General features: G+C 42.4%; 1 protein-coding gene across 4 annotated transcripts; it reads left to right on the forward strand.

The window, feature by feature from the left end:
* The first annotated feature begins 3916 nt into the window (after positions 1-3916).
* On the forward strand, positions 3917-26415 carry TACC3 (transforming acidic coiled-coil containing protein 3). 4 transcript variants are annotated; one of them, XM_006023804.3, is made up of 16 exons: positions 3917-4017; positions 9653-9815; positions 9930-10075; positions 13177-14232; positions 15716-15794; positions 16349-16538; positions 18177-18229; positions 19032-19159; positions 19257-19371; positions 20454-20609; positions 21524-21600; positions 21686-21729; positions 22137-22297; positions 23948-24054; positions 24725-24845; positions 26225-26293. In XM_006023804.3, exons 2-16 carry the CDS (start codon positions 9654-9656, stop codon positions 26291-26293), a joined length of 2664 nt encoding a protein of 887 aa, XP_006023866.1. In that variant the 5' UTR covers positions 3917-4017; position 9653. The 4 variants fall into 4 exon arrangements, with proteins under 4 accessions (XP_006023866.1, XP_006023864.1, XP_006023865.1 ...); XM_006023802.3 differs by having other exon boundaries at positions 3935-4069; positions 26225-26415; XM_006023803.3 differs by having other exon boundaries at positions 3935-4023.
* The last annotated feature ends 256 nt before the right edge of the window (positions 26416-26671 follow it).

Raw genomic sequence — 26671 nt, forward strand, 5'->3', positions numbered from 1 at the left:
CACGACTGGGAAACCAGCGCCCACGTGCTGCCCCCCTCAGCAGCCCCCGCCCGCGCCCTCCCGTCCCGTCCCGTCCCGTCCCGTCCCGTCCCCCCGCGGGGCGCACCGAGCGGCAGCAGGGCGTGGGCGAGCAGGGTGCCGGTGCTGCGGCGCAGGTGGTGCCCCGCGCCCCCGCGCCGCCGCGCCGCTGCCTGGGAGCCGTAGTCCGGCGCCGCCCCCAGCAGCCCCGCCCGGAGCGCGCCCCGTCACCAAAGCCCCGGGCTCTGCGTGGGGGCGGGGTTTGCAGCGGTGCACGCACACGTTAGCACGCGCACGTGCACGCACATAGCACACAGCATGCACACGCACACATACAGACACATTAGCATGCGCACACATACACACACAGCATACACAGACATATTAGCATGCACACGCACGCATAGCACACATGCAGATGCACACATAAGCACGCACCCGTGCACACACACATAACCACGCACATGCACACACACATTAGCATGCACAAACACACATAGCATACACAGACATTAGCATGCACATGCACACACATAGTACACATATAACCACACATGCACACACACACTAGCATGCACATGCACACACAGCACACACATAACCACACACATTAGCATGCACACACACACACAGCATACACAGACACACTAGCATGCACATGCACACACATAGTACACACATAACCACGCACATGCAGACACACATTAGCATGCACATGCACACACAGCACACATGCACACACACAGCACACATGCAGATGCACATTAGTATGCACACAGAGCACACATGCAGACATATGCATGCACATGCACACACAACACACATGCATACATACAAGCCAGCACATGCGCACATACACGTGCAGGCACACAAAAGTATGCACAAGCACACACACATAGCATACCAACACACACACAAGCATGGACACGCACATGCATAGTGCGCACACACATTAGCACACACATGCACACAGACATAAGCATGCACATACATGCAGACAAATGCACGTGCACACAAACATGCACACAGACTTGCACAAATGCATGCACAAACATACCTACACACATACACACACATATACACACATATGTATCAACTGTGTATGAACTATGCACACATCTGTCACAAAAAAATTAAGTGGGGAGAGGATAGAAAAAAAAAGGTGGGGGGGAAGGAAGATGCAGGGTAGGAGAAGAAAAGGGAAATGTGCCCGGACCATTTGGGGTCAGGAAAGAACTTAACCCCTGGTCAGATGGGGACCAACTAGGGGGCGGTGGCCCTCTACCCCCATGTCTTGAGCCTGTATTGACAACATTTCATAGAAGCAGGATGTTGGTGCTGTGGTTTCCCTGTGTTATGCGTGGCAGGTTCGGGTGTCACGTCTGTGTGGGTGGGCATCCTGAGTAGAGTTTAGATCAGGGGTAGGCAACCCCCAGCATGGGTACTGGAGTGTGGCATTTTGCAAAGGCATTTTGCTTGGCACATGCGCTCGGGGCAGATGGTGGGGAAGGGACCAGGGCAGGATTGGACCCCTCATGGTTCCCCTGCCATCTGCTCCTGTCACACCAACATCTTACAAGTTGAGGTTGTGGGTGTTTTTAGCACTCTGCCGAAAAACGGTGCCAACCCCTGGTTTAGATTATGGATTGCGTGGGATGTTTGGATGGGGCTGATCCTGTCTCAGGAAAGGGGTTGCACTGGATGACCTCTGGACGTCCCTTCCAGCCCTTGTTCCTTGAGTGTGGCTACTGGTCATAAAAATAACAGCAGAAATTAGGGTTTTTTTGTCTTCTGCAGCGCTGGGCGCACAGCCTGCACTTCAGGATAAACAGCCATAACCTCTAAGGCTTCCTATTAAAGAGGAAAACTGCATCACTCTAGAGGACAGAGAGCATCTCATGGGGCCCTAACTTGTCATGAATTAAAAATTAACAACAAATGGACAGAGAGTAAAACCACAAACACACTAGGGATCTGCATCTTGGCAGATGGCTGAAACATTGCAAATGGAGGACAAATTTCTTGGTTCTTTGTACACTTTACTAACACTTCATGTGCCTGTTTTTGCCAATAAAGTCATATTTAAACTAAAATAGTGTGGTTCTTGCAAAGGAGGTTGCAGCATTTAATTGTAGGGCACTTCAGCCTAAGAGATTTAATTGTTTCTATAGTTGTAGCACGGTCTCTGGCTAATGCAGCCGCCTTCCTGACTCAAGAGCTGGAGCGCAGCAGGTTTCACAGTAAATCTGCAATTAAAACAGACTAAGAGCAGCAGGTTTTTAACTTGTGATTTGCTTGCGGAGGTTATTAGGGAAGAATAATGACAGTGCAGCGATAGCATTGGAGTGATGAGTCTATAAATAATACTTATAAGAGGCAAGATCATGATTTGGAAAATGACGTTACATTAAAACAATATTTTGTATTGCCTGAGACAGAAAGCCATGGGGCCCGTCCAGCACCCTACAGGAAACATTGCAGCATTTTGTCTCTAGTGGGTTATGGAATAGAGAAAATCCCACACAATTTACTGATTCGTTTTGATGCACTGGCTGGGGAAGTATTGATTACACGATTTCACAATGATTACACACTTAATTCATACAACATAATTTTATTTTAAAATTCTTTGCTACGCATATAATACTGCTTAGCTTTAAGAAATACCACAAACATTAAGAACACAATAATTACATGTATCAGAAACAATGCTCCGAATGCACTTCCTTCCCAAACAATGCTATAAGAATTAGTATTACAAAAACAACTACAATTACAACTAAAAGTTAAATTTGAATCAATACTATTATTTGCATAATATACTTACAATCCTAGAATTCCGAGAAGCCAAACACCTAAATATGGTTTCATTCCTCAGTAGTACAATTTAATGGGCTGGCCTCAGCAATATGATTCAATGGGCTGGCCTCAGCAATACGATTCAATGGGCTGGCCTCAATACTGATAGGACTAAGTCCCCTTCTTTCAGTCCCTTTCGGGCGCTCTGTGGCTTCAGTGTGAACTAAGAGATTCGTGTTCACGGAGAGGGTGGTTCAGGTGATCAGTCTGATCCGGTCTACGCTTGCGATTCTTCTTTCGTTGTTCTGCAAGTATAGTCACCTCCAATTTGGGAGAGTAAGTTACAGTTTTTATTGAGTGAGTTACCATCCTGGGCCACTCCTACTCAAACCTGTCATTACCCCCAAATTTGGGCTCGGATCTTACTCAACAGATTCTTTTGCTTGGTAATCAGTTTCTTTCTTGACCATTTTAATTACTTTGGGGAACTTCCATATCACTGCAAGTGACCTGTTCTTTCCAATCTTTTCAAAAGGCCCTAGGGTTTGATCTCTCGGAACTCAGGATATTTGCTTTAAGGATCATTTTCAGGTTCTCTTTGTTAAAGACTTCTAAAGATAAAATTCAAGAGTTAAAACTTTAAGCAAAGTCTGGATCTTCCACACGTAGTCCAAAACAATGATCTAGATAAGGAGATAAATCTTATCTTCTTCCTGAAACTGGCTAATGGGCAACCATTACAAACATTCAAACTAGTTCATTCAATATGACACATTTGTCTTTGGAAGAAGGCAGAAAAAAATTATTTATATTAAATCAAGCAGGTTTTATTCGTCTTTAATCCTCTAGTAATGTTAGCCTCTCATTGCTTTCCCCGAGATCACATGGTTCAGGGCCTCCTTCTGCTCCTCCAGGGTTAACTCTCACTCCAGGAAGAAGAGCAGGGCAGTGGCCTTGGCCCCGCGAACTACATTTCCCAGCGTGCTTCACGCAGCGCCCCACCCCCTGGTTGCTAACAGTATCCGGAACATCCTTATTGGTTGGGTGCTCGGCTGCCCCGCCCTTCTGCCTTTTTCTGATTGGTCCGTTCAGACAGGCATCACCGCGGCCTTTCGCAGCTCCTGCCCTTTCATTGCCCAGAGCGGCGCCGTTGAAATTTGAAATCCGGCGGCGGCGCGCGGCGCTGAGGCGGAGGCGGAGGTAGAGGTGGACTGTGGGCTCGGGCACCGGGCCGGGCAGGGCCGCTCGGCAGGTAGGTAGGGCCGGGCCAGGGCTCGCACACACGGGCACGTCCCCCCTTGCACACGTGCTCTTGCACACTCGCACACAAAGCCACACGCACGCCCCCCCTTATTGTACACGCGCACGCAAGGACACGCACACTCCCCTGTCTTGCACACACTTCCTCTTGCACACGGGCACACAGACACATGCACACTCCCCCCTTGCATATGCACACACAAAGATACGCGACCCCCCCCTTGCACATGTACTCTTTCACTCTCCCACACAAGGACACACACACTCCCGCCTCTTGCACACACAACTCTATATGAACTATGCACAAGTCTGTCACAAAAGTGAATAAAGGGGGGAGAGGTGGGCAGGAGGCGAGGAGGGCAGTGTGCCAGGGCTGTCTGTGGTGAGGAAGGGATGTCTCCCCGGGTGAGATGCAGGGGGACGTTGCCTTCCTCTGTAGTGGGGCCGTGGTTTGTTTGATCCTGCCTCGGGCAAGGGCTGGACGAGATGACCTCTGGAGGTCCCGTCCAGCCCGACTTCTCTCTGACTTCTATGACTAATATTTTAATTAGCAAAATAATCTAAGGGTTCTCTCTAAATTGCATAAACTTTTCAAAACGGCTAAGCCTGCTGGATGTGATCCCATAGGTGCTGACTGCTGCTCGTCCTACCTGATTTCTACCCTGGGGCTAGGGACAGAAGTTACACGTGAACCAGTTTAAGTCATCAAAAACGGGTTTAAACCTCTAACAACAGAAGTTCAATGCACATCAACCAGTTTCAAAACGACTGAAACTGGTTTAAGATAAACCGGGTTGAATGTAGTATCAGACTTAGCTGGTTTGGGTCAAACCAGTTTATGAAACTTCTGTCCCAGGCGCCTGAGATGTCCTTCTCAAATGCTGTAGTTGAGGGGTGTATTTGGTCACCATGTTGGTTTGAGACAAAAAGAAATGCAAAAAATCCAGAACTCTTGCTTCTGAGATGATACCTTTTATTAAAGCAACTGAGAAATTGCAAAAAAAAATCTTTTTTTCAGCAAGCTTTTGGGCTCACATGCCCTTCATCAGGCTCAGGGAAAGTTAAAGATGGTAAGAAGTCCCCATCGGTAGGAAATCAACTTCATTTTTGCACAGGGGAGGCTGAAGCTAGAAATCTGTCCCTCTGGGTCCATGAGAGTGTCTTTGGGATGTGCTCTTTGTTGTGCAAATCACAACAAAGAGGGGTATCAGACATGTCCCATGGGCCAGATAGCAATTTTCCCCAATTCTCACTTCAACGGGACATATCCCTACAGTGACAGCCAAGGTGAGTGAGACCCCCAGCACAGCCCTATGGCTCGTTCCTCCTCACCCAGTGGCAGCCAAGGACCGAGGATGTTGATCCCCTTCCTGCCAGGTCCCAGACCAGTAGGAGCAGGGGTCATGTGCCCTGGATCTGGCAAGGAGCGTGGGGATGGGGAAATGGGGCTGATCCAGCCCTTGGGGCCAGAAGAATTTGATATCCCTGTTGTAATACAATCCGTGTGTCACTAATAACTGAATCCTTGCAGCAGGCCTTGCATTCATTGGGGATTTACAGAGTGCACATTTGCCAAGGGTATCAGCGCTGCATTTGAAACCATGTTGGCTCTAGTTAGTTTTCTTTCCAAATACTAAGTTTTTCTATGCAAAATGTGATCTGAGTTGTATTGGACATCAAGAAATACTGTCAAAACCTCCTTGTTTCACTCATGTTTCCTGGACCATCCCAGCTACAGGACCACTCCAATGCTACTTTGAGACTTTCTGTGGTATTGTGCATGAGCCCTATGTCGCTCTCATTAGGTTTTAAGCATTAGTTAGCGTTTAGACTGCACATGCCTAAAGGTCTAAACATTGGTCACAAAGGCAGAGTAAGACTAAAATGTCAGCAATATTTGTATGCTGTTTGTTGCCCAGATAACTGGGTTAGTAGTACTGGAGTACAATAATCCCATTTGTGTCTGCTGCAAACTCATTGCAAACCTTAAGCATTCAGGATTTGTGTGTGGCTTTGTCTGTTGTCTCCTAGACAGTCTCCTTCGTCTCGGGGCACCCACTGGAAAAGGCCAGCTCTTGGTTGTTACTTGTTTTTTGACTACAGAGAAATAATAGTCATTCTTTGGTTGTAAAGAAGTTGGAAAGACCACAACAGAAGAGAGTGCTTTTAATACTATGGGTTCCTATTTGAAATTTTAGACAAGGTTCTTTGGGTGAATTTAGCTCGACTCATGCTTGCACACCGAGCAGTGATAACATTGTGTGGCACCCTTGAAAAGATCTCAAGGCAACCCAGGGTGCTGCAGCACTGGTCTAGACTGTCAAACCTGAAGTGGGGTCTAGTATTTCAACTGGGCCTCTTCTAGCTTCAGATTGGGTGAATGCACTTGATCTGAAAAACTTGAGCTGACTGCCTGTTCAAGAGCATCACTAGAAAGCAATCCCAGACTGGTACTTGTACTTAACTATCCCTTGCTCAAACCCAACACAAATGGTGAAGTTTTGTATACGTTGTGCAGAAAGCTCAGTGATGGCTTTCACAGCTTTAGCTCTGTCCCATTCTACACCCAATTATGCAGTAATATCACAAGTATAACAGGAGCATAATTGTATAAATAGACCATAGAATAGCACTTACAGCCATTATCTAATGTATGCAGGTAAGATCTTAGTCAAATGTTGAATTAAAGTGATTTGCCATCTTCAGCACTGCTGGAATTCCACTGACCATGTCCGTAATTCAGCTAGACTTCCTCTGGCAAATTGAAAGGCCAATAGCAGTTAAACTGTTATTTTAATGATTCAAAATACAACAAAAGAGTCTAGCGAAGGGCTACAAAAATGGTGAGCGGGCTAGGGCACATGATTTATGAGGACAGGCTGAGGGAACTGGGCTTATTTAGTTTAGAGAAGAGAAGACTGATACAGGGGTTTGATTGCAGCCTTCAACTACCTGGAGGGCAGTTTTAAAAGAGGGTGGAGCTGGACTGTTCTCAGTGGTGGCAGATGACAGAAGTTGGAGAAAGGGAGGTTTAGGTTAGATATTAGGAAGAATTTTATCACTAGGAGGGTAGTAAAACACTGGAACAGCTTACCCAGAGAGGTGGGGGAATCTCCATCCTTGGAGGTTTTTAAGACCCAGCTAGACAAAGCCTTGGTTGGCCTGATCTAGTTGGGATGGTCCTGTTTTGAGCAGAGGTTTAACTAGATGATCACTTGAGGTCCCTTCCAACCCTAACTTTCTATGCTTTCTATATGTGACGGGCTAGTTGGCAGTGACTTAGCCCAGGGGTTTTGAAAGGGCAAAAGATGATTGGAGGACTTGGGATTCCCTTTCCTCACCAATCTGGTAATGATTTGGCCCAAGAGTTTTGAAGGGGTAAAAGATGATTGGAGGATTCCCTTTCCTCACCAATCAGGCCCCAGAGACTCACCCTCCGTGTCCCCTGATTGGTCCCTTGGGTCACCTGAAGGGGGATAAAAGGGGCAGCGCAGCTGACTCAGGGGAGACTAGGAGGGACCACAAGGAAGGAGATTCAAAGAGCTGGGCTAGTGTGGCGGGAGCAGTTGCCCCAGAAGAGCCTGAAGGAGTGGGACCTGCAGGCAGCAGTTGGACCCTCAGCAGTGCGGCGTGCAGCCGGCCGAGAGGCTCCCTGCTGGGCTCCAGGATCACCTATGAGAGGCTGTGGCTAGCAGGAGAGGCTCCCCAGCTCCAGCAAGGATCTGAGCAGTGACCTGAGAGGTTCCCAGCCCTGCTTTCAGCTCCTCCAATAAGAGGCCTGGCAGCTTGTCCTGAGGCTGGGGCACCAGGAAGGTCAAGCCCCCAGCAGCTTAGAGCAGTACCAGCACTGGTGGCTGGGTGGGAGCGTTTCTGCCTACCACATAGGAGATCAGAGTTCAAGTCCTAGGTGGGGTGCCTTGGGGTGAGTGAGCTAACAGGGAGAAATTCTTCTTGCAGTAGAAAGGGGCCATTGTGTTTTCCCCCTTTCTCCCCCTCCAGGTACTTAGGCCCTGTATTCCTTGTAATTTGACATTTTGTATTTTGTGCCTTGTATATTTTACCAGTCAGTATTGTTTGTTCTGCTGTTTGTGTTTTACACTTTGGTTAACCCTGTTTTTTGTCAACCGGATGACTATGTCTATGATTGTAAGTGTCTAACCTTTGTTGAATCTTGCCCCCTCGGGGCATTGTAGTGTCCCCTATACCCCCTGGTTTATACTGGTTATGTTCCCAGTATTGTTCTCTCATTAAAAGGTATATGGTTAAGTCCCCAGTGGTGGTCTAGCTCTGCTCTGTAGGGGGAGGAGAGTCCCTACACCTCCCACAGCGCTTGTGCACCTGCTTTGATCCCTTCAATTGGAGAGGGGGTACCTCTTGGAGTACTGCCCGGGTTACATATAAAATACCAACTTTAATAAGCATTGTAACTTTGCCATCTAATATAATGACTGTACCTACTTGGTAATTATGCTAAAAAGCATTTTAGCAGAATGCTTACTAGGGAGATTTTTTTTGTCCCATGCCATTCCAATAGATCAGCTCATGCTAGCCAAGAAATCTACCTCACTTGTTGCTGTCCCTGTAAATTTCTCATATCGGATCTATCCAAAATCTTCTAGATTTCACCATAGTGCCTCACTTTAGTCCAGCGATAAACAGTCTTGTAAAGACACAGTCGCTTGTAAAGGATGTCGTTTAAGGCTTGCTTTCTCTTTGCTCTAAAGTAGTTTCCTTCAGTCTTACCCTTGGTACAAGTTCTAAAAGTCAGTGTACTATAAATTATGCCTTTTTTTTTTTTAAAACATTAATAAAACATTTCCATGGTAGAGGGATGTATATAGTAGGCTTCTTTTAAAAAGATAATACTGTATGGAAGTTCATTGCTTTTATCTGTTTCTTATGCCAAAATTATATTAAAAATAAGAGCATACAGTCAAACGTGCCTAACTAGAATGAATCTTTTGGGATTAATAACTAGCATTACTCTAAGAAGTGAAAACCTGCATGTGTTCAGTATCACTTCCCTAAACTGATATTAAGGACTCTGCTCAATAGGAGTATCCAAGAGCTCCCTCTATTTTGCATGTGTATAAGCTCATAACATGAGTAGCATAGAGAAACTTTGCAGGCATTCTGCCCACTCACCATGGCTGTACTTAGTCATAATGTCATATGGCTGCTGGATGACTACGTAATGCTTTTTTTGTTGTGGGGGAGAGGAGGAGGTTGGGAAGGAACTGCTATTACCATGTTGTGGTTTACAGGCTGGACAAACTGATCACAGGATTCTTGTTAATAGTGGAAGTATATTATGCACGGTGAATTCTCTTGAGAACTGTGAAAAGCAGAGGGGCTGTGGTAATGCAGTAATAATGACACCCTATAGTATACTGGAAAGCAGCCTCACCTGGATTTTGAATGTTGGTAAAACTCAGTTTGATGGCTGTTCTACTTTTGCTTCACCAGCGTGTGGCTGGCTGGCTGTTTTAGAGTCCAACTATCTGGAAATGCAGCTGTCTGACCACACCCTCATTCGCATGGCTTCCTAAATAGTTTTTTTTCCCCTACTCCTTAGAATGAGTCTGCAGAATTTAAATGTTGAAAACATCAGTGATGACCTAACAGCAGAAAGCGGTGCCTTCCTTTTCGCACCACCAGACCCTACGGGGAGACCTTCTATTCTTCGTCCATCACAGAAAGAAAATTTGCCACCGAAAAATGTTGCAAAATCTATGAAGGTACGTATGTGTGGTTACTCTGGCTTCTTTCTGTGATCTTACTTGCCTGGTGTGTGGTATCTTGGAGCTGCAGACTATTCAAATCTCTTTTTTTTTTTTCTTTTGTCCTCAAAGGTAACTTTTCACACTCCTCTTCGGGATCCTCAGACTCACAGAATCCTAAGTCCTAGCATGGCAGACAAACTCGAGACCGCTCTCATTCTCAAGGACTGTGCAGGAGTTATAGGGGATCTTCATCTAGCTGCAATCAGCACTGTTGAGTGAGTAGTGCAGATTATCCCTGAGGTTATCTGGGGTTGATCAGTATGTGTAAAGGATGGCTGTCTCCCATTAGAAAGCTGCCTAAATCAACTCTCACATAACTTGTTCTAAATTGTCTAAGGGTAACCCCATGCTGTAGTTAAATGTAAGCAGAGGAGCTTCCACACTTGACATCAAGAGATGCTGGAAACAAATAACATGAAGCAACTCCTTTATAACATTCCAACTTCTGGGTCCAATTTCTAACAGCTAGTGATGCTAAATGAATCACTTGACCTCTCCCTGCCTCAGTTTACCTAGTGTGAAATAAATAATGCTTCCTTACTGCCATGGAAGTAGACAGAACATTGTTTTTTTCTTAAGCATCTTGAGTTCACAAAGGCACCAAATGCAGACATGTAATAGAGTCATTCTTTGGTTGTAAAGAAGTTGGAAAGACCACAACAGAAGAGAGTGCTTTTAATACTATGGGTTCCTATTTGAAATCTCTGCATTTATCTTGAGTCATGCTTGCACACCTAGCAGTGATAACATTGTGTGGCACCCTTGAAAAGATCTCAAAGCAACCCAGGTTGCTGCAACACTGGCCTAGACTGTCAAACCTGAAGCAGGGTCTAGTATTTCAATTGGGCTTCTTCTAGCTTCAGATTGGGTGCGTGCACTTGATCTGAAAAACCTGAGTTGACTGCCTGTTCAAGAGCATCTCTAGAAAGCAATCCCAGACTGGTACTTGTACTTAACTGTCCTTTGCTTTGCGTTTCTGTGGATATGCTTGGGGTTTTTTTGTTTGTTTGTTTGTTTTCCTTGGGGCTTTAAACACTCTTTAAACACTTACACTAAAGATTGTAATAGAAATGGGAATTTACGGCATTAGTCTGAAAGTTCTCGACCAGGGGTGTCAAACAGAGCACCCATGAACTAGGGAATTTGGGAGCATGGCTCACAGAGGTCAGGATCCACCACAATCTTGGGGCCCTCTTGGACATGGCTTTTGGCAGCAGGAGGGAGAGTGAGGGCTGTGCTGACACAGCCCCTCTCACACTGAGGCTGCTTGCCCAGTGGATTCAATCTGGAAGTAGCCCGAAAGCCCAGACCAAATCTGGACCATGGGGTGTGATTTGATATCCCTGAGACCAAAAACAGTTCATCAGGTGACTAGCAGAGGTTTGACTGTCCAAGGCTGATGAGCTTAAATTTTCCTTTCCATCATTCAGTTATTACTGTGCTCCTCAGGTTGCATTCTTAACTTATTCATACACTGCATTAAGCTTATTTTGGGTGAGAGTGGCTGAGGTTCAAAACATTCTGGTAGGACAAAATGAGGAGATTATTAGTGCAGAACTGCATCTCGAGGACATTGCTAACTCCTGTTTCAGCAGTGCTCAGGCTTCAACTCATATCCCCAGAAGGCCTGGTCATCTGGAGTTTAAAAGAAGATACTATACCGTGCAGTTAGAGGTGTGTGTGGAGTAGTAGTCTAACAAGGAAGGATGCTGAGGATGTAATTTGAGCTCATGCTGCAGTGAAGAGAAGCCCTTCGGCTATGGGGTTTGTTTGTTTTTCAGTACAGGAATGATCAAGTCTTCAGTACCGCTCATGTATACAGTTATCTGAAAACAAAGATTGGCAGAAATGTGTTGTCAAACTGAATGCAAAAGAACTGAACAATCTTTGAGCAGCAGGAAAAGTTTTTTTTTTTTTTTTTTGTTTTGTTTTTTTTAACCCATGTAGCCCCTCTGGGGTTGACAGAATTGTTTAGATCTGAATCTTCAGGTGTGAACGGTTGTAACTAAGTCGTTACTTCTATGGCAGCTGAACTATTTATGCCCGACTTCTTAAAAGTGTGGATTTCAGACATCTGCCCTTTGGTCAATGAACTTTTTGTAGTAATAAGCAGCTACTGATTGTAGGGTAGTCATAACCAAAGGCGAGTGTAACAGCAGTTCAGGAGAGATTGCCCTTGTACATGTTCTTTCTCCCTTCCCATTGCCAGAATGAGCCGTATATTACAGCACTATATTTAATAGAGTGATTTATCCTAGAGCTAAGAAAAGGGAGGTACTACAGAGTCATAAAATAAATAAATAATGCTCTATATTGCCTAGCTTTGTAGCAGGCATTTATTGGGTTAAATACTAAAGGAGGATGGGAGGGGCCTTAACTACTTAGACAAGTCTCCGGTCTGAACTCAAGGGAGAAGAGGCTTCCGAACAGGGTGAGGAGATGTTAGTGGACTCGATATCATTACTTTCAGTTGTTTCAAGTTTCAAACTAGCATTTTAATGATCTTCTTCTTTTGGTCGTATACTGCTGTATATGATGCTTGAATGCCATACATAGAAATAATTATTCTTGCACCCCATTCAAAAGGGACACAACAATGGGAGGAAATCCTGTTTCAGGAAGTAATGTCTTAACTCTCTACAGTCTGAACTTAGGTTTGGAGAAACTCTTAACATGGAGAACATAATTTTAGAATTTGTAATGGGTACACAGAATGCTTCTGTGATGTTTGCTTTTTTATAGAAGCCAGCCTTCTTGTCCAGTAATCTCAAAGTTTTTCTCCTTGCCTTCAACTTTGCTCTTCTGCTCTGTTATACTAAACTATTAAAATCCAGTCTTTGAAATTCAACCAAAGCACAATGATCAGACAAAGCAGAGCATGAATGAGTCATGTTATAATCAGATACAGTACACTAACGTTCACAACTCTACACATTCTGTATGAATCATTTTCCAGGAAGGTGCACCACAAACTGCTGAAATACAGGAGTTTGTTAACACCAACTGGCTTGTAAGTACTGCAGTACCTATGAAGTCTATATGCAGGCTTATTTATAAGTTTGTATTTGGTAGTGAATCCCCCAAAGGGGAAAAGATTTGCAGTAATTTGTACTTGCACAGAAACTGAGTGTATGGATACTAACCAAATGCCCTTTTCAACCAGTCTTGCCAGCTTTTCCATAACGCAGTTATAGCAACAGACCATGTTGCCATGTGACACCAAAAGCAAAGAAATTTGCAAATTTGGGGCAATTTTTTAAAACGATGTCTTTAATATAACTATTATAGATTTTAATGTTGAGTTTTTCTGCTGCAGAAGTCAACAAGTAACTGAAGCTGAGGCAGGATCTACAAGAGCGGATACACAAATGCAAGAGAAGGCCAGTATTGCTCCTTATCCAGATGATGAAATGCCAGTGAAAAGCCAAGGTTCGTACAACATTGACTTTGATAACTTGGACAACATCAACCCATTCCAGAGTTCTGCTCAGTTGCAGAAGTCTCCAGAGAGCATTAAGTCTCCCATTCAAGTATCTACCAGCACTGAAAAAACCTGTGAGGAAAATGATAGCAATTCACCTTCACTGGATGATACAGTTTTTACTTCTTCACTAACTGCTTCTGTGCCAGAGCCTTCAAGGCTAAATGAAGACACTACAAGCTGTATGGAAAAAGAGACAATTTCTCTGGTGTTGGGTAATGAGCCTAAGGTGATTCCTCATGACTCTGAGCTGGATACAAAGCCTGCTTCTAGGGAAGACATCCAGACTGATCCTTCTGAGACATCAATGCAGCTAAAGAATATTCTACCACCTGCAGAAGTGTCCTACAACTTAGATCCAAACAGCACTGACATAATAAATCCTTTCGAAACTGGGAGTTCACAGCTTCAAATTTGTCCAGCAGCAGGAGGACCTTCAGCAAAAGAATCAAAATCTGTGGAAGAACCTAGTATTGGCAAGGCAGAATCCATCAAATTGGAATTTGATTTTGATAATGTGGTTAGTAAAAAGCCACCTCCTAAGAAACTAGGCAAGAAATCTGGAATTAAACCTCCTCTCAAAAAAGTGGTGGGAATCAAAGGAAAAACATCAGAAAGCTCTGAAGCAAAAAGCCAAATTAAAACAGAAGAGGAAATTCCTGTTCCCAAAGCATCTTATACCTTTGACTGGGACAACCTAGATGATCCCAACTTTAACCCTTTTGGAGGCGGTTCCAAAGTGTGTGGTTCACCCAAGTGCCCCAGCACAGAAAAAGCTAACCTGCCAGAGGAAGAGGATCATGCCTTTCCTGAAAGAGAACTTCCTTCTGCAGAGCAGGATGACAGATCAGGTGCTAGTGAAACAGCCGAGAAAAACGGGTCTGGAAGTCAGTAAGTAAATCTGCATACTTGAACTCTATAGTACTGTCTCATGCCCTCTTTTTTTGGTGGGCAGGTGACTTTTTAAATATTTCAATTTAGTGTCCTAGGCAAGTAGCTAGTAGCTGACTTATAATCCCTTGCTTTCACACTTGGTGCTGCTCTGAGGGTTGGTATCAATCTGCAGGTTCCTAAATTGCTAGACTTGACATCTTAACTCTTCTTTGCCATCAGTCAACTAAGTGAAAGGCAAAGGAGAAGGGAAGATGATAGACAAGTGTCTCTGTTTGTTCTCCTTTTCCCGCTGCCTCTACTCCTCTGAAATAAAGTGTAAGGGGAAATGAAACAGATACTTATTACTTTTATCTCAACAGCAGATTCTGAAGCTTAGCAGGCATTTACTAAATAGTGGTTGGTTTCTGCATTTTGTTATTAATGGATGGCTTTTCTGTTCTACAGTCCTAGGGGGAAAATCCTCAGTTGTCTCTTGTAACTAACTTTCCTTTCTAGGGATATAAGACAAGTGCTAGTCTGGGGGCAGACGAGGGGGGTGGCAATTTAAGACCCTCTACAGCAACATTCTCTAAGTGTTGCTGTCCTGCAGCTTACAAACTGGGCAATGAGTATGCTGCATGTACATGTTTTGCTTTCCCCATCAACTTTTGCTTTAACTCTTTAAAATTTCCTTTTGCCACAATAACATCGGGGGGAATATGCCTGCAAGCCATGGGTTGGGAGCCACTGAACTATGTGTAGGCCCCACAAATTTTGCTTCTGAATACTTTTGTTAGTATAAATGTTCTCCATAGATCTAGAATCAAACAGTAAGAAGGAGATGCAAGCTTTTCTCTGCCCCAGTTCATTTTAGGGTGGAAGAACAGTTTTAATTACTCAAATGCCAGCAGCTTTACTGCTGGACACATTAGAAACAACTAGCTGCTTGTCAAGTGTAGAATCTCTTTCTGGATATATTCATTTGACAGAAATGAATCTGTTTGCTATCCCGGGCTCAATCCTCCAGGGATTTCTTAACTCTTCAGTTGATAAATTCACATCACCATCAAACACCTCCCATAAGGAGGCTTTAGGGACCATTTCTATAACATGGTCCAATGTTAGTAGCCAAGTTTTCCAACTTTTGGAGTGGTAAAGGGAGGGGATGGAGGGGGTAGAAAAGTTCCCATAAGGGTTCAGTTGCTGGGGAGGAATCTAATGTACCGAACTGCTGAGGAAAGTGGAATGGCAGGCCATTCTATGGTGCCTTTATGTATTTCAGGTTTGGCAGAAAGGATTGGAGGTATAAATTTACCGTGTCTTAACTGCAGACCATATTTTAAATATCAAGTTTTTCATTTGACCAGGGTAATGTTGCTAGTGATGACCTAGTGCAGTCTCAGACAAGGTTTCTGTGCTGAAGTGATACCTGGGACTACGCAAATCCTAGATGTGAGTGAGTCGGCTGTGGTTGATTTTATCCATTTGTCTGTCTCTTTAGGGAAGCTATTAAGCAGATTATAGCTGAAGACAAGCCTATGATTCAAGCAGAAGTAGATTCCTCAGGAGAACTAGCTGTGGTAATGTATAAACTCAAGATTAGCCAGGTCTTGGTTAAAACTGTATGCTGTTAAATAGAAAACTGCTCTGTTTTTCAGTGAAATTCTTATTCCCCTTCCTCTCCTCCTTCCGTCCCTATATGGTATGCTATATGAATGCCATATAGTTTCCACAGGCTGAGATTTCAGAAGCCTAGACGCTTGATTTTCCTGAAATGTAATGAACAGTCTCCTCTTTGAAAAGAGGGATTGGACTCTCTAATTGTACTACATTGTGAATAAAGTGACCAAATTGATGTTGTGGAACATCTCTTAGGCCAGGAGTATAAAGTATACAGCCCTGAAAATTTTAAATTGAGGACGGGATCTTGGATATGTCATTCTTATCTGTAATGAGGATTTACATATACTGTGTTGAACTGCATCCTGGGGCCACTAGAAGTCTTTTGTCCCGATGGACTCTGGGGTCTATTTTGGTAACAAACCAACCTGACCAGTACTTCTGTGCTTAAGGGTGATTATGGAGCACTCAGAGGGTCATTAGATCTAAAAAGTCTCTCTCCCTCTTCCTGAAGGAAAAAACAAGTACAAGCCCGCTGAATAGCTCACCAGTTGATGTCCCTGCTGCTTTAACCGGTAATGGAAAATCCTTGGTAGCTGATGAAGAACTTGAACCCGGTATCACGACAACTGAAACAGCAGTAGACTTAAATGACCAGGTTGCTGGCACTGAAACTGAAGAGTTCTTCAGACCCTCTTCAGAAGGTAAGAGCAGTTTCTCCTTAATTGCTGAGACAAATTTAGAGGCATGTTTCCATTTATTACAGCAACATGTTTGGTTACTAATTTTAATTCTCTACATCTTATCCTGTTTGTTTTTAAAGTGACAGTCCTTTAAATTCTAACATATGATCTAACAGATGTTTACAGGGAGGAAAAAGTGCTCTCGAACTGTACTGTACATTGGAAAACCTGCTTCATGGTCTGTTTCCATGAACAGTTAGTAAGAAGCTTCCTTCATTCACTTGTTCCATACAGTAGCTTTCTTTGCTTTTTTTAAAAAGGTTGTCGTGGCAGCTGGGGTAGGGTGGAGGCAAATGACTATAAAGCCACAGTAATTACATGGTGGGTACTAGAAGAAGGTGAAGTACCCAAAACTAGTTTGTTTTTGGAAAAGATTGGATTTGAAGCCAACTGTCTGCAAACAGCAATCCCACAACTCCTTCTTCCTAACTTCTAGTCCTTTTGCTTCTGTTCTTTTCAATACTATCCATTAACCGAAACAAAATGTCCATAGAACAGTTTCCTAAAAGGGCTCTGTGGAGGCTTCTAAAAGCTGTGCTCAAGAAATGAGAAGCACAGTGCACACATCTTCGCGGCATGTTACAGACAGGGAAGATGGCTCACTTTTAATTGAGGTCCCTGACCTCAACAGTGACCCTGCATTGATGTAGACTTAAATAACCAGAATTAAATTTAGATATAGTCCAAGCAATACCATCTGTGGAGTGAAAATCCTTTTTTTTTAATGGGTTTCATTGGCAGGTTGCAGCATTAGAAAAGCACGTGTGTTCACATTCAATTAATAAAAGCACTTAATATTCTTAGGGCTATTCAAATGCAGACATACAGCTATAGTGATGCAGATGCAGTTTTTCTGCCCATTCTTATTTAATACAGACTGGGTATGGGACTGCAATTAGAAAACACTTAAATATACTGCACAGTGGTCAAAAGATCACGTTTAGTTACAGTCTAGATGGCTGCCTGTTACTTTTTTTGTAACTATGTGAACAAGTGAGAACTGTTTTCTGTCACTAAAACATCTTAATACAAAAGCGAAGCTGGTATATTGGAAAATGACTATGCTAACTTGACGTAGCATCTGGCTGCTTATCATTTAACTATGTCAACTTGCAATATGCTAAAAATTACATTTGTACAAGAGCAGTGTCCACTTGAGCATGCTTCACAGCTTAAAATAGGCTAACTGTAACTTTTCAAATGAACATAAAAGTTCCTGAATAACTATAGGCAGATAGCAAGCTTAATAACTATTCTCCAACTATTTGGGTTGGTCTAATAAAAGATATCAGATTCACCCAAGGAACCTTGTCTGCCTATGTCCTTAGACCAACACGGCTACAACCTACACCCCTTGAATAACTACATACATTTGACAGTAGAGGAAGGGGTTTTTTTCCTGTTTTTTTCCCTAACCAGGCTGAAATTTGGTTGTCTTTCTGCTACAACATAACCTCTTTAACAGGAACCGATGGACATGGATTTTATCATCATTTCCTTTTGGTGTCATTTATGAAGCTTTGTTGATAGTGTGCATAACAACAGTATTGCAATGTTTATATCTTCACTGTATTAGTAATTTCCCTTTTAAATTCCTAGTTTTAGGAGCAGGCATAGAAATAGACTACCTGGAACAGTTTGGAACTTCCTCTGTAAGTATGGTGCTTAAACTGTTGGGCTTCCTGTGTTGGGAGGGAGGGACAGGGAGATAATAATAATAATAATAATAATAATAATGTCTGTCAAACCTGAGATGTCTTGCAAACGCTTCAGGTTTCAGTTGTCATAGTTTTAGGTGCTATTCTAATAATTTGTCTGGTTTCTTGGTCTGTCCCTTGATATATGCAGGGCTTTGGGACATTTCTTATAGGTTAGGCCTTCCACACTACTAGACTCAGTCTGCGTGAAACATGGAGTCCTCGTCTGCCTCACTCCACATGCAAAATCCAGCAGCTGCAAGCTGGAGATGACCATGCACTAGCAGTGATGAGATGGACAAATGTCCATTTTAATGCATCCTGGCTGGGAGCACCTTATTCTAGAAAAAAATTGTCAGTGTGTTTGGGGCAATTTTCAATAAAGCGAAACTTCCTGTAAACTGGAAACCCCACTCTGTAAGCAAACTCCAGAGAACCCTTTCCTACCAGGCTACAAATTTGAATCTGATCCAGCCAGTAGTAGACATGAACATACCATCTAATTGCTATGCTGAGGCAGTGGGTTAAGATGAGTCCTTCTGGTAATCCTACCATGATGGCTGTTATTGTTGGCAGTTAGTCAAGGCTGGGGTTGTCACAGGAATGCAAATAGAACTAACTTTTCCATTTCATGTTGCTGTTGCAGACCAGTGATAAGGTGGTAGCAGAACATTTGTGTAAGGTTGCTCTTACACAAGAGAGAGCCAGAGGGCTTTGAGTTCTGTGGTGGCTGACCTATCTCACTATTTCTTTGCAGTTCAAAGAGTCTGCTTTGAGGAAACAGTCACTGTATTTGAAATTTGACCCCCTGCTAAGAGACAGCCCCAAAAAGTTGGTTCCTGGTACCAATGAAACAAACATATTAAATGCACCACTTCAGAGTGGGTATGTATAGACTAAACCAAAGTAAATTGCCTAAACTCTGTTCTGAGTTTTCTGTTGTCTCTTTTTTTTTTTTAAATTGTCTGTCTACTTGTTTCAGGTCTATTGTTGAACTAATTGAACTTCCTGGGGAAACTATAAAGCCTGCATTTGAATCTTTTCAAAACGAAGAGAAACCTAAAGGACTGGATCTTCTGGGAACTTTCACAGCTCCAGTAAGAACATCTGAAGCATTTGAAGCTGCTTGTTTGGGTTTCTGGAGGGACATCTGCAGTGGGAGAATTAGACAGTTTATCAACCTCTTGTCTATTCTGCATTTTTGGACTGCTGTGGGTCACAGTATTTTCAACTGTAATACCAGCACCTTCAAACCAGATGTGCATGGGTACAGTTGGTGGATAGTGAGACTAACAGACTAGTAGTGTCAAGAGATGTCAGATAGCTTAGTACACCTCTGCCTCTGAGCTGTAAAACTACAGAGACCTATTCAGTGTTCAGGTACTGATTCCTTTTACAAATGCCCATAAGAATCTAGGAGTGTGAATCTCTGCATGGACATCAAATGAAAGTAGTATGCTTACAAACAACAAGCAATCATACCTCGAATGCTGCTTCAATATTTGGTAATCAAGTCATTAACATTTAGGTGCAGCATTAAGTGAATGTAATTGTCGATGTCAAAACAGTTCAAAGGAAGCCTTATTTAGAGACATTGCGATGTTAGATGGTGGTATTGTTAGACTGCCACTTCTGTATTATGAACAGCTTCAGCTTTGGCAAATACAATCACATGCTCAAGATCTGTGTCTTCCACCCCTTTTGGAATCCTATTGCAAACCGGCATAGTTTTCAATTTACATGTTGTCTTTCAGATCCTAAAGGTAGCATAGGTTCCCATTTTAGTAGTAACTGTTTTTGGGGGGGAGGGGCAGAACCTCTACTTCTAAAATAAAGTCTATGTCCTCTGTGCCAAATGCTACCTTTGATATTTAATCACCTTTGTAAGAGTTCAGATTAGTGTACATCTACTTTGTCCTTGCACTATATTCAGTTTGCCAAGGGTAGCTGCTATGTGTGAGTAGACAAAGACCAAGATGAGCATATTTTACCATAGCAGTTCTGCAACATAATTGCTAGACTAGAAAAATGATTAACCAAGTTGGACATAGATTTTTCTTTTTTTCTTTTTTCTTTTTGAAATTACTTTTAAGTTAAGTTGGTATCTTTAAAAATCTGAATGAACTATAGGAAGTAGCTGTATTAGTCACTTAAACTCTTTTTTCTTCTCTCTGTGCAGGATACAGTTCTTCTAACTCTAGATATCCCAGACAGTAATGTTTCACAACTTGCTCCTTTTGCTGCACCTGCAAACACTCCAGTTGATGCTATTATAGATGTGCTGAAATATAGCCAAAAAGACCTGGATGCAGCAGTTGAAGTGGTTAAACAAGAGGTATGGCATTCTTAAATAGGGAATAAGCACTTAAGGGTACCACGGCTCTCTGTTACAGAGAATAAAACCCTATTCCACTTAAGCTCTGAAGAATAGTAGATCCACTCCCAATATCTGAGCACTTACTCTTGGAACACAGAATGAATTATTTGATGACTTGTGAGAGAACTTGTTGGTTAACTCTAATTTAAAAGGAGAATTTTAATAAATAAGAACTTGTCACACCTCCCTTGCCTCCTTAATGTTCTCTACTCAAGCATTATTTAGCTGCACACACTGGCCACGATCTGTATCTGATACAGGCCAGCTGCCTACAAAGACATACTTACACACTTTGTTGTGTAAAAGAAACTCTCAGGTCTAAATTTTTTTTACTGCCTTTCCTGTTCATTGGATTCTCCTGGCTTTTCTAATGACAGTGAGTGAGTGCATCTGGACTTTCTCTGCCCTTCATTGACACACTACCTATTTTTGGCTACTCCCACCCCCTATTATTTGCTTCATGAGGATCTTGCTCCACCATCATCTTCTAATATGGGACAAGGAACAATGACCTGACATAAGAAAGATCTAGGCTATATACTCAGGAAATGTTCCACTTCTAAGCAATCTTTACTTGGAAGCAAGTAAGAGTGAATGTGCTTTTGGCAAATCCTGTGGTCGCACTAGGTTGGGTAAAACTGAACCCTGTGTTTTTTACAGCTAGGCCAGCTGGTCTCTTGGCCCAAGAAAATTCTTGGTAAAGTTTTTCCCCTTTTAAGGAAGCCTAGTCCTGGTGGTTTCAAAGGGACCAAGTCAGTCTGATAAACGTTGCCTTCTGTCAAGATCCGTCAATTTTATCTTTCATTTCTGTTTCAAAGGTCTTATGTTTGTATTGATTCCTGCAAATGAAACCAAAGACTGTTTTATTTTAGGTTCTCGAAAAGCAGATGGAAATTCTCGAGCGGAAGAAGAAACATAACATGCTCCACATGGAATACCTAGAAATGGGGTAAGTGTCTGCTAATAGTCCAGCTTGGTTTGTTTCCTTCAGCTGAATTTTTTTTTCTCATTTTATTCTCAACATTCTTTTTTAGAAAAATTGTTGCAGAGTTTGAAGGCACAATAACTCAAATGCTGGGTAAGTACACTTCTTACCTGTCATTGACAGAGAGAGACCCTGGTTTCTACATAAGAGACACCATTAAAATACTATTTTTAGGTGTTTGTTTTTAAGTTATAAGGTTTTTTATTGTAAACTGCCCTGAGCTTTTGTTGGGAGAGGTGGTATATAAATTGAATAAATTAATCCATGCAGTTTTACACTCGAATAAATTAGTAAATTCCTTGGTTATAGACGTGCCTGGTTCCACTGTCTAACGTACTTTGTGAGCAAATAAAGATTGGCTCCCTCCTAATCTGCTTGTCCTCTCAATCTGGCCCTTGACTCCTTTGTTGCCTGAACAGGGACATTCTGCTTGTATGTTAATTTTTATTAAAGAGGATGAGAAGAAACTGAAGGACAACCTTCCTGTATTTCTGTTTCAGAGGATGCTCAAAAGCAGAAAGAGATTTCAAGGAAAGAAATCCAGAAGGTGCTGGAGGAGAAACAGCAAGTTGTGTGTGACCTGAACTCCATGGAGAAATCTTTCTCTGATCTCTTCAAGCGATTTGAAAAACAGAAAGAGGCACTGGAAGGTTATCACAAAGTAAGATAATGATAAGATGTGGGTATGGTAATTGCAAGAAAGTGAGACTAGGTCTCTGTCTAGGCCTAGCCTGGGAAAAATGGCAGAATTCTAAAATACCTTGGAGAGTCAGGCTTTTAAAGCTGTGAATGTTAGGTAGTTGTTACTAATTGTGGGGAAGCCTAGCTAACATCTCTGAAAGATCTCCAACATTAGCTGTGACGTGGCTTCATAGTTTCATAGTTGGTAGGGTCGGAAGGGACCTAAAGCAGATCATCAAGTCCAACCCCCTGCCATAGGCAGGAAAGGATGCTGGGGTCAGACAACCCGGGTAGGCGATTGTCTAACCTCCTTTTGAAGACCCCCAGGGTAGGAGCGAGCACCACTTCCCTTGGAAATTTGGTTTCAGATCCTAGCCACTGACTGTGAAGTGCCTCCTGATATCTAGCCTGAATCTAGTCTCCATCAACTTATGGCCGTTATTCCTCATTACTCCCGGTAGTGCTTGGGGGAGCAGGGACTCTCTCATTGCCTGCTGGTCCCCCTTGGTAAGTTTATAGATGGCCACCAGATCCCCTCTCAGCCTTCTTTTTGTGGAGGCTTAACAGGTTCAGGTCTCATAGTCTCTCCTCATAGGCCCTACCCTGCTGCCCCTTGATCATGTGAGTGGCCCTCCTCTGGACCCTCTCGATGCTATCCACATCCCTTTAAAGTAACTTTTATTGTACTTTGCTAATTGGAAGTACTCCATACTTCATGTCTGGTTGCTTGTTTTAAAATTTGTATCAGAATGACTAGTGGAAGTTGTCTCCTTAATCAGTGTGGCTTGGGCAGAAATTAGTGCACAGGATGTCCTCTTACTGGATTATATTGGCTTCAGGTTCAAGTGAGCTGCCTATTCCAATGCATTTGAAAGACTGACTTGGTGCCAGAATTCCTAGTGTACAATATTGGTTCAAAACTTGCATATCTTTGCCTGTTTCCTCTAATTCAAACTTGAAACTGGCTTGGTCATTTAGGGGTGAATCCAAGGAAAGACTTCTTTCTGCCTATTTACTTGTATTTCTGTAGCAGTGTTTATCAGTATCCATCCAGGAATTGGGGTGGTTCTTCATTCACTGCTAAAAGGGGATGTGGGAGGTCTGGTGACTTTGTATAGGGATCTCTGCTAGGTTCTGTGTCTTGGATAATGGAGCACTTACTTGTCTCTCCTCCCCAACCTTCCTGTCTTGATTTAGTAGCTTCTGCAGCACTGCAGTATTTAATGCTTGTAGTAAAAAATAAGATTCATTAGTCTGAATTTCTTGTGGGCTTGCATGCTTCCTGGGAGAGCCTGGATCTAGCTACTCTCCAACTCCTGTATTGATATAAGGAAATTAAAACTGTACAGGGACACCTGTATTTTGTCATTACCTTCCTAAAGAAACAAGCTCTCATGAAACTGGTTTTGAGATGCTGGCAATGAAGAATAAGTCCAAAAGCAAGAGAACTCATTCCCCATTGCTACCACTAACCAATATGTGATCAAGCAAGGGATTTTAATACCCGGTTTTAAATATCTGTGACATGAAGGGTCCTCATAGAGGTAGAATAATTGCAAATGCATATCTCACACTTTGAAGCTATGTACCAGTGCCTAAGAAGCTATTAACTGAACTTTTATTGGATTAGAATGAAGAGGCTCTGAAAAAATGTGCCGAAGATTACCTTGCAAGGATTAAAAAAGAAGAGCAGAGATATCAAGCACTGAAGAAACATGCTGAAGAAAAGCTATGCCAGTGAGTATGGAATCATAAGGCAATATCAGAGAAAACTCGGGGTTTATTTACCGTATGCATATATCAGTGAAATTATAGTAATTTAACCACAAAACACTGCCAATCCCAATTTTTTATTTGTTGTTTCCATTGTAACAAATATCTGTTACCTGTATTCCGGTTACGTTGATGAAATGCTTAACTGCATAGGAATGCTTTAATCCTGCTGTGTACTTCACAAATTATACTCCGTTTAACTGTATAATTGATTAAACTGTCTGTTTATAAGTCTTCTAAAGCAGCCTTGAAATTAGTAACTTCTGTCACTTTTAAGGCTGCTATTAGAGACCTAAAGTGCTCTCAAGCAAGGTAACTAGGTTAATGAGGTAGGGGGAAGAGAGTCCAGGTGTACCTCCAGTTTACATGCATTGTGTATACTGTTTGAATAAGTGCATATTCTACATAAAGGCTATAGTCTTTTCTTCAGACCTGAGATATGCACTTAAACAGCGTGATATAGAGGATGAATCTGTCTCTACTGAAATAAATGTCTACCAGGGTTATGATTTCACACTCTAGTTCCCAGAAGTTAAACTATTTTTAAAGTCCAGAAAACAGATTTAACCTTATTTTAGCAGTTTAGCAAATTAGTTTGAAGTCTCATTTTAAACCCCAGTTGCTTTCATTCTAGAGCAAATGAAGAGATTGCCCAGGTACGAAGCAAAGCCAAATCGGAGACATTAGCACTGCAAGCCAGTTTGCGCAAAGAACAAATGAGGGTCCAGTCTTTAGAGAGAAGCCTCGAACAAAAGGTTAGTTTAAGTATTTTGCTATATAAATACGGAATGGCAGATTAATTTTCTTAGCAGTAGCGGTGCTAAAAATGGACAGGGGTGACAGCAGGCCACAAACTCAATGCGAGTCAGCAATATGATACCATTTAAAAAAAATTGTATTGATGGAAGTGTTGTGTGCAGCATATTGGAAGTGCTGATACCACTCAGCTGGTATAACAGCATGTATTTTGGGTACAAAGAAACTAGAGCTAGTCCAAAAGAAGGCAGTGAAGAAATCCTATTTTCCCATCCCAGAAGCAGGACCAAAATATATGGATTTAAATTGCAGCAAAACATCTAGATTGAATCTCAGGGGGAAACTTCCTAACTTGCCTTGAATAACAAATATGAATTTAATTTATCAGTTTTAAATATATTGTCAAAGTAATAGAATCAGCTTCCTAAATGGGCACCTGTAAACCATGAACAGTAATGTTTATTGATTAGTCTTTTTCTTTCCTTAATAGCTTTGTACAATAAATGTATTACTTTGTGACTGTAGGATTTCATCCTTGTATGTAAGTCATGTTGTCTTATCAGTCTGGCTCATTAAGGGATTCTTTAATTGTTCATATAAAGACTTTCCCTGTCATGAGGCAGTAGAAGCAGTGCTTGGCATTAGTTTTCCTCTTTATAATAGCCCTGTAATAAGAGTTAAGTACAGAGTTGCAACTTTTTTTTTTTTTTTTTGTGATACTACCAATTCAAAGGCATTTCTTTTCTTTTGGAGAGAAGTCCCATACTCAGCCCATCTTCCCCTATTAACTTCTAAATTGTGCGGCCTCTTCCCATTTATGGCTACTAGTACTAGCTAGAGGTACCACAGAGTAGCAGACGAGGCAGAGCAGAGTGGTGGATTGGGCAGGGGAAGAAAATTGGAGTGGTCCTTGGGGAGGGAGGGGTGAAGCTTAATTTGTGGTGCCCCATGCTGAAAAGGTTTGCCCCCACTGCTCTAACAGAATGACAGCATTGAGATTCAACATTGCTCCTACTGCAGTTACTGAAATAGGTCTGCTGGTTGGGGAACTTTTAAAAACTAAGCAGCAGAGAGAGGAATTTGGAAGTAGTAGCAGAGACTTTCCAAGTACGCTGTCCTGCCCAGAAAGACTAGAATATACATTTCAGACATTGCCTCGAGGTTAAAGAAATATGTTCACTTCAAAATGTGAAGAAACCTAAAGAAGTTTTTCTTGAGGAAGCCCTGTTTTTATCTGCTACAAAAGAGTCCTACAACTCACCAGCATTTGCAATAGAACATCTCTTCAAGGTAGTGCCAACCGATTTCTGACTCTGGTGACTGCAGTCACGTGTTTTAGGAGGTCATGACTAACTTTTTTTTTTTTGTCTTTTACCAGGTGAAAGAAAATGAGGAGCTAACAAAAATCTGTGATGACTTGATTTTAAAGATGGAAAGACTTGAATAGCTGAACTGTTTTTTGTACATATGTCTAGTCACTTTCAGGTTCCCTTTTCTGTCTTCTTTCTTTGTATGTTCAGTGATTTTTTTTTTTATTTTTTAATTGTGTGTAGAAAATAAATAAACAGTTCTCACTTGCATTTGTTCCTTCCTTAGTTTTTATAAGGATTAAGCAGGGCTTAGGCCAGTGGTTTTCAACCTTTTTAGACTCGAAATAGCCCTCCATAACTTCTGTGAATTGAGTGACATGCCATTTCAAAAACTAATTCACGTATTATAGTGCTTAAATCCTTGCAGAAGGGCCTGGCAGTGGGGATGTGGGATCATCCAGGCAGGGACAAGCCTGAGCTTCTGTTTATCTCCTAAAACGTACTTACTCCTCACA

The sequence above is a fragment of the Alligator sinensis genome, unplaced genomic scaffold, assembly GCF_000455745.1.
Source record: "Alligator sinensis unplaced genomic scaffold, ASM45574v1 scaffold445_2, whole genome shotgun sequence".
NCBI lineage: Eukaryota > Metazoa > Chordata > Crocodylia > Alligatoridae > Alligator > Alligator sinensis.

What these genes read in the sequence shown, in the direction of transcription:
- TACC3 (XM_006023804.3), top strand. Translation starts at nt 9,654, where the DNA reads ATGAGTCTGCAGAATTTAAATGTTGAAAACATCAGTGATGACCTAACA. An exon ending in CTTCAGACCCTCTTCAGAAG is followed by an intron (nt 16,539 to 18,176) that starts GTAAGAGCAGTT and finishes TTAAATTCCTAG; the next exon opens with TTTTAGGAGCAGGCATAGAA. An exon ending in AATGCACCACTTCAGAGTGG is followed by an intron (nt 19,160 to 19,256) that starts GTATGTATAGAC and finishes TACTTGTTTCAG; the next exon opens with GTCTATTGTTGAACTAATTG.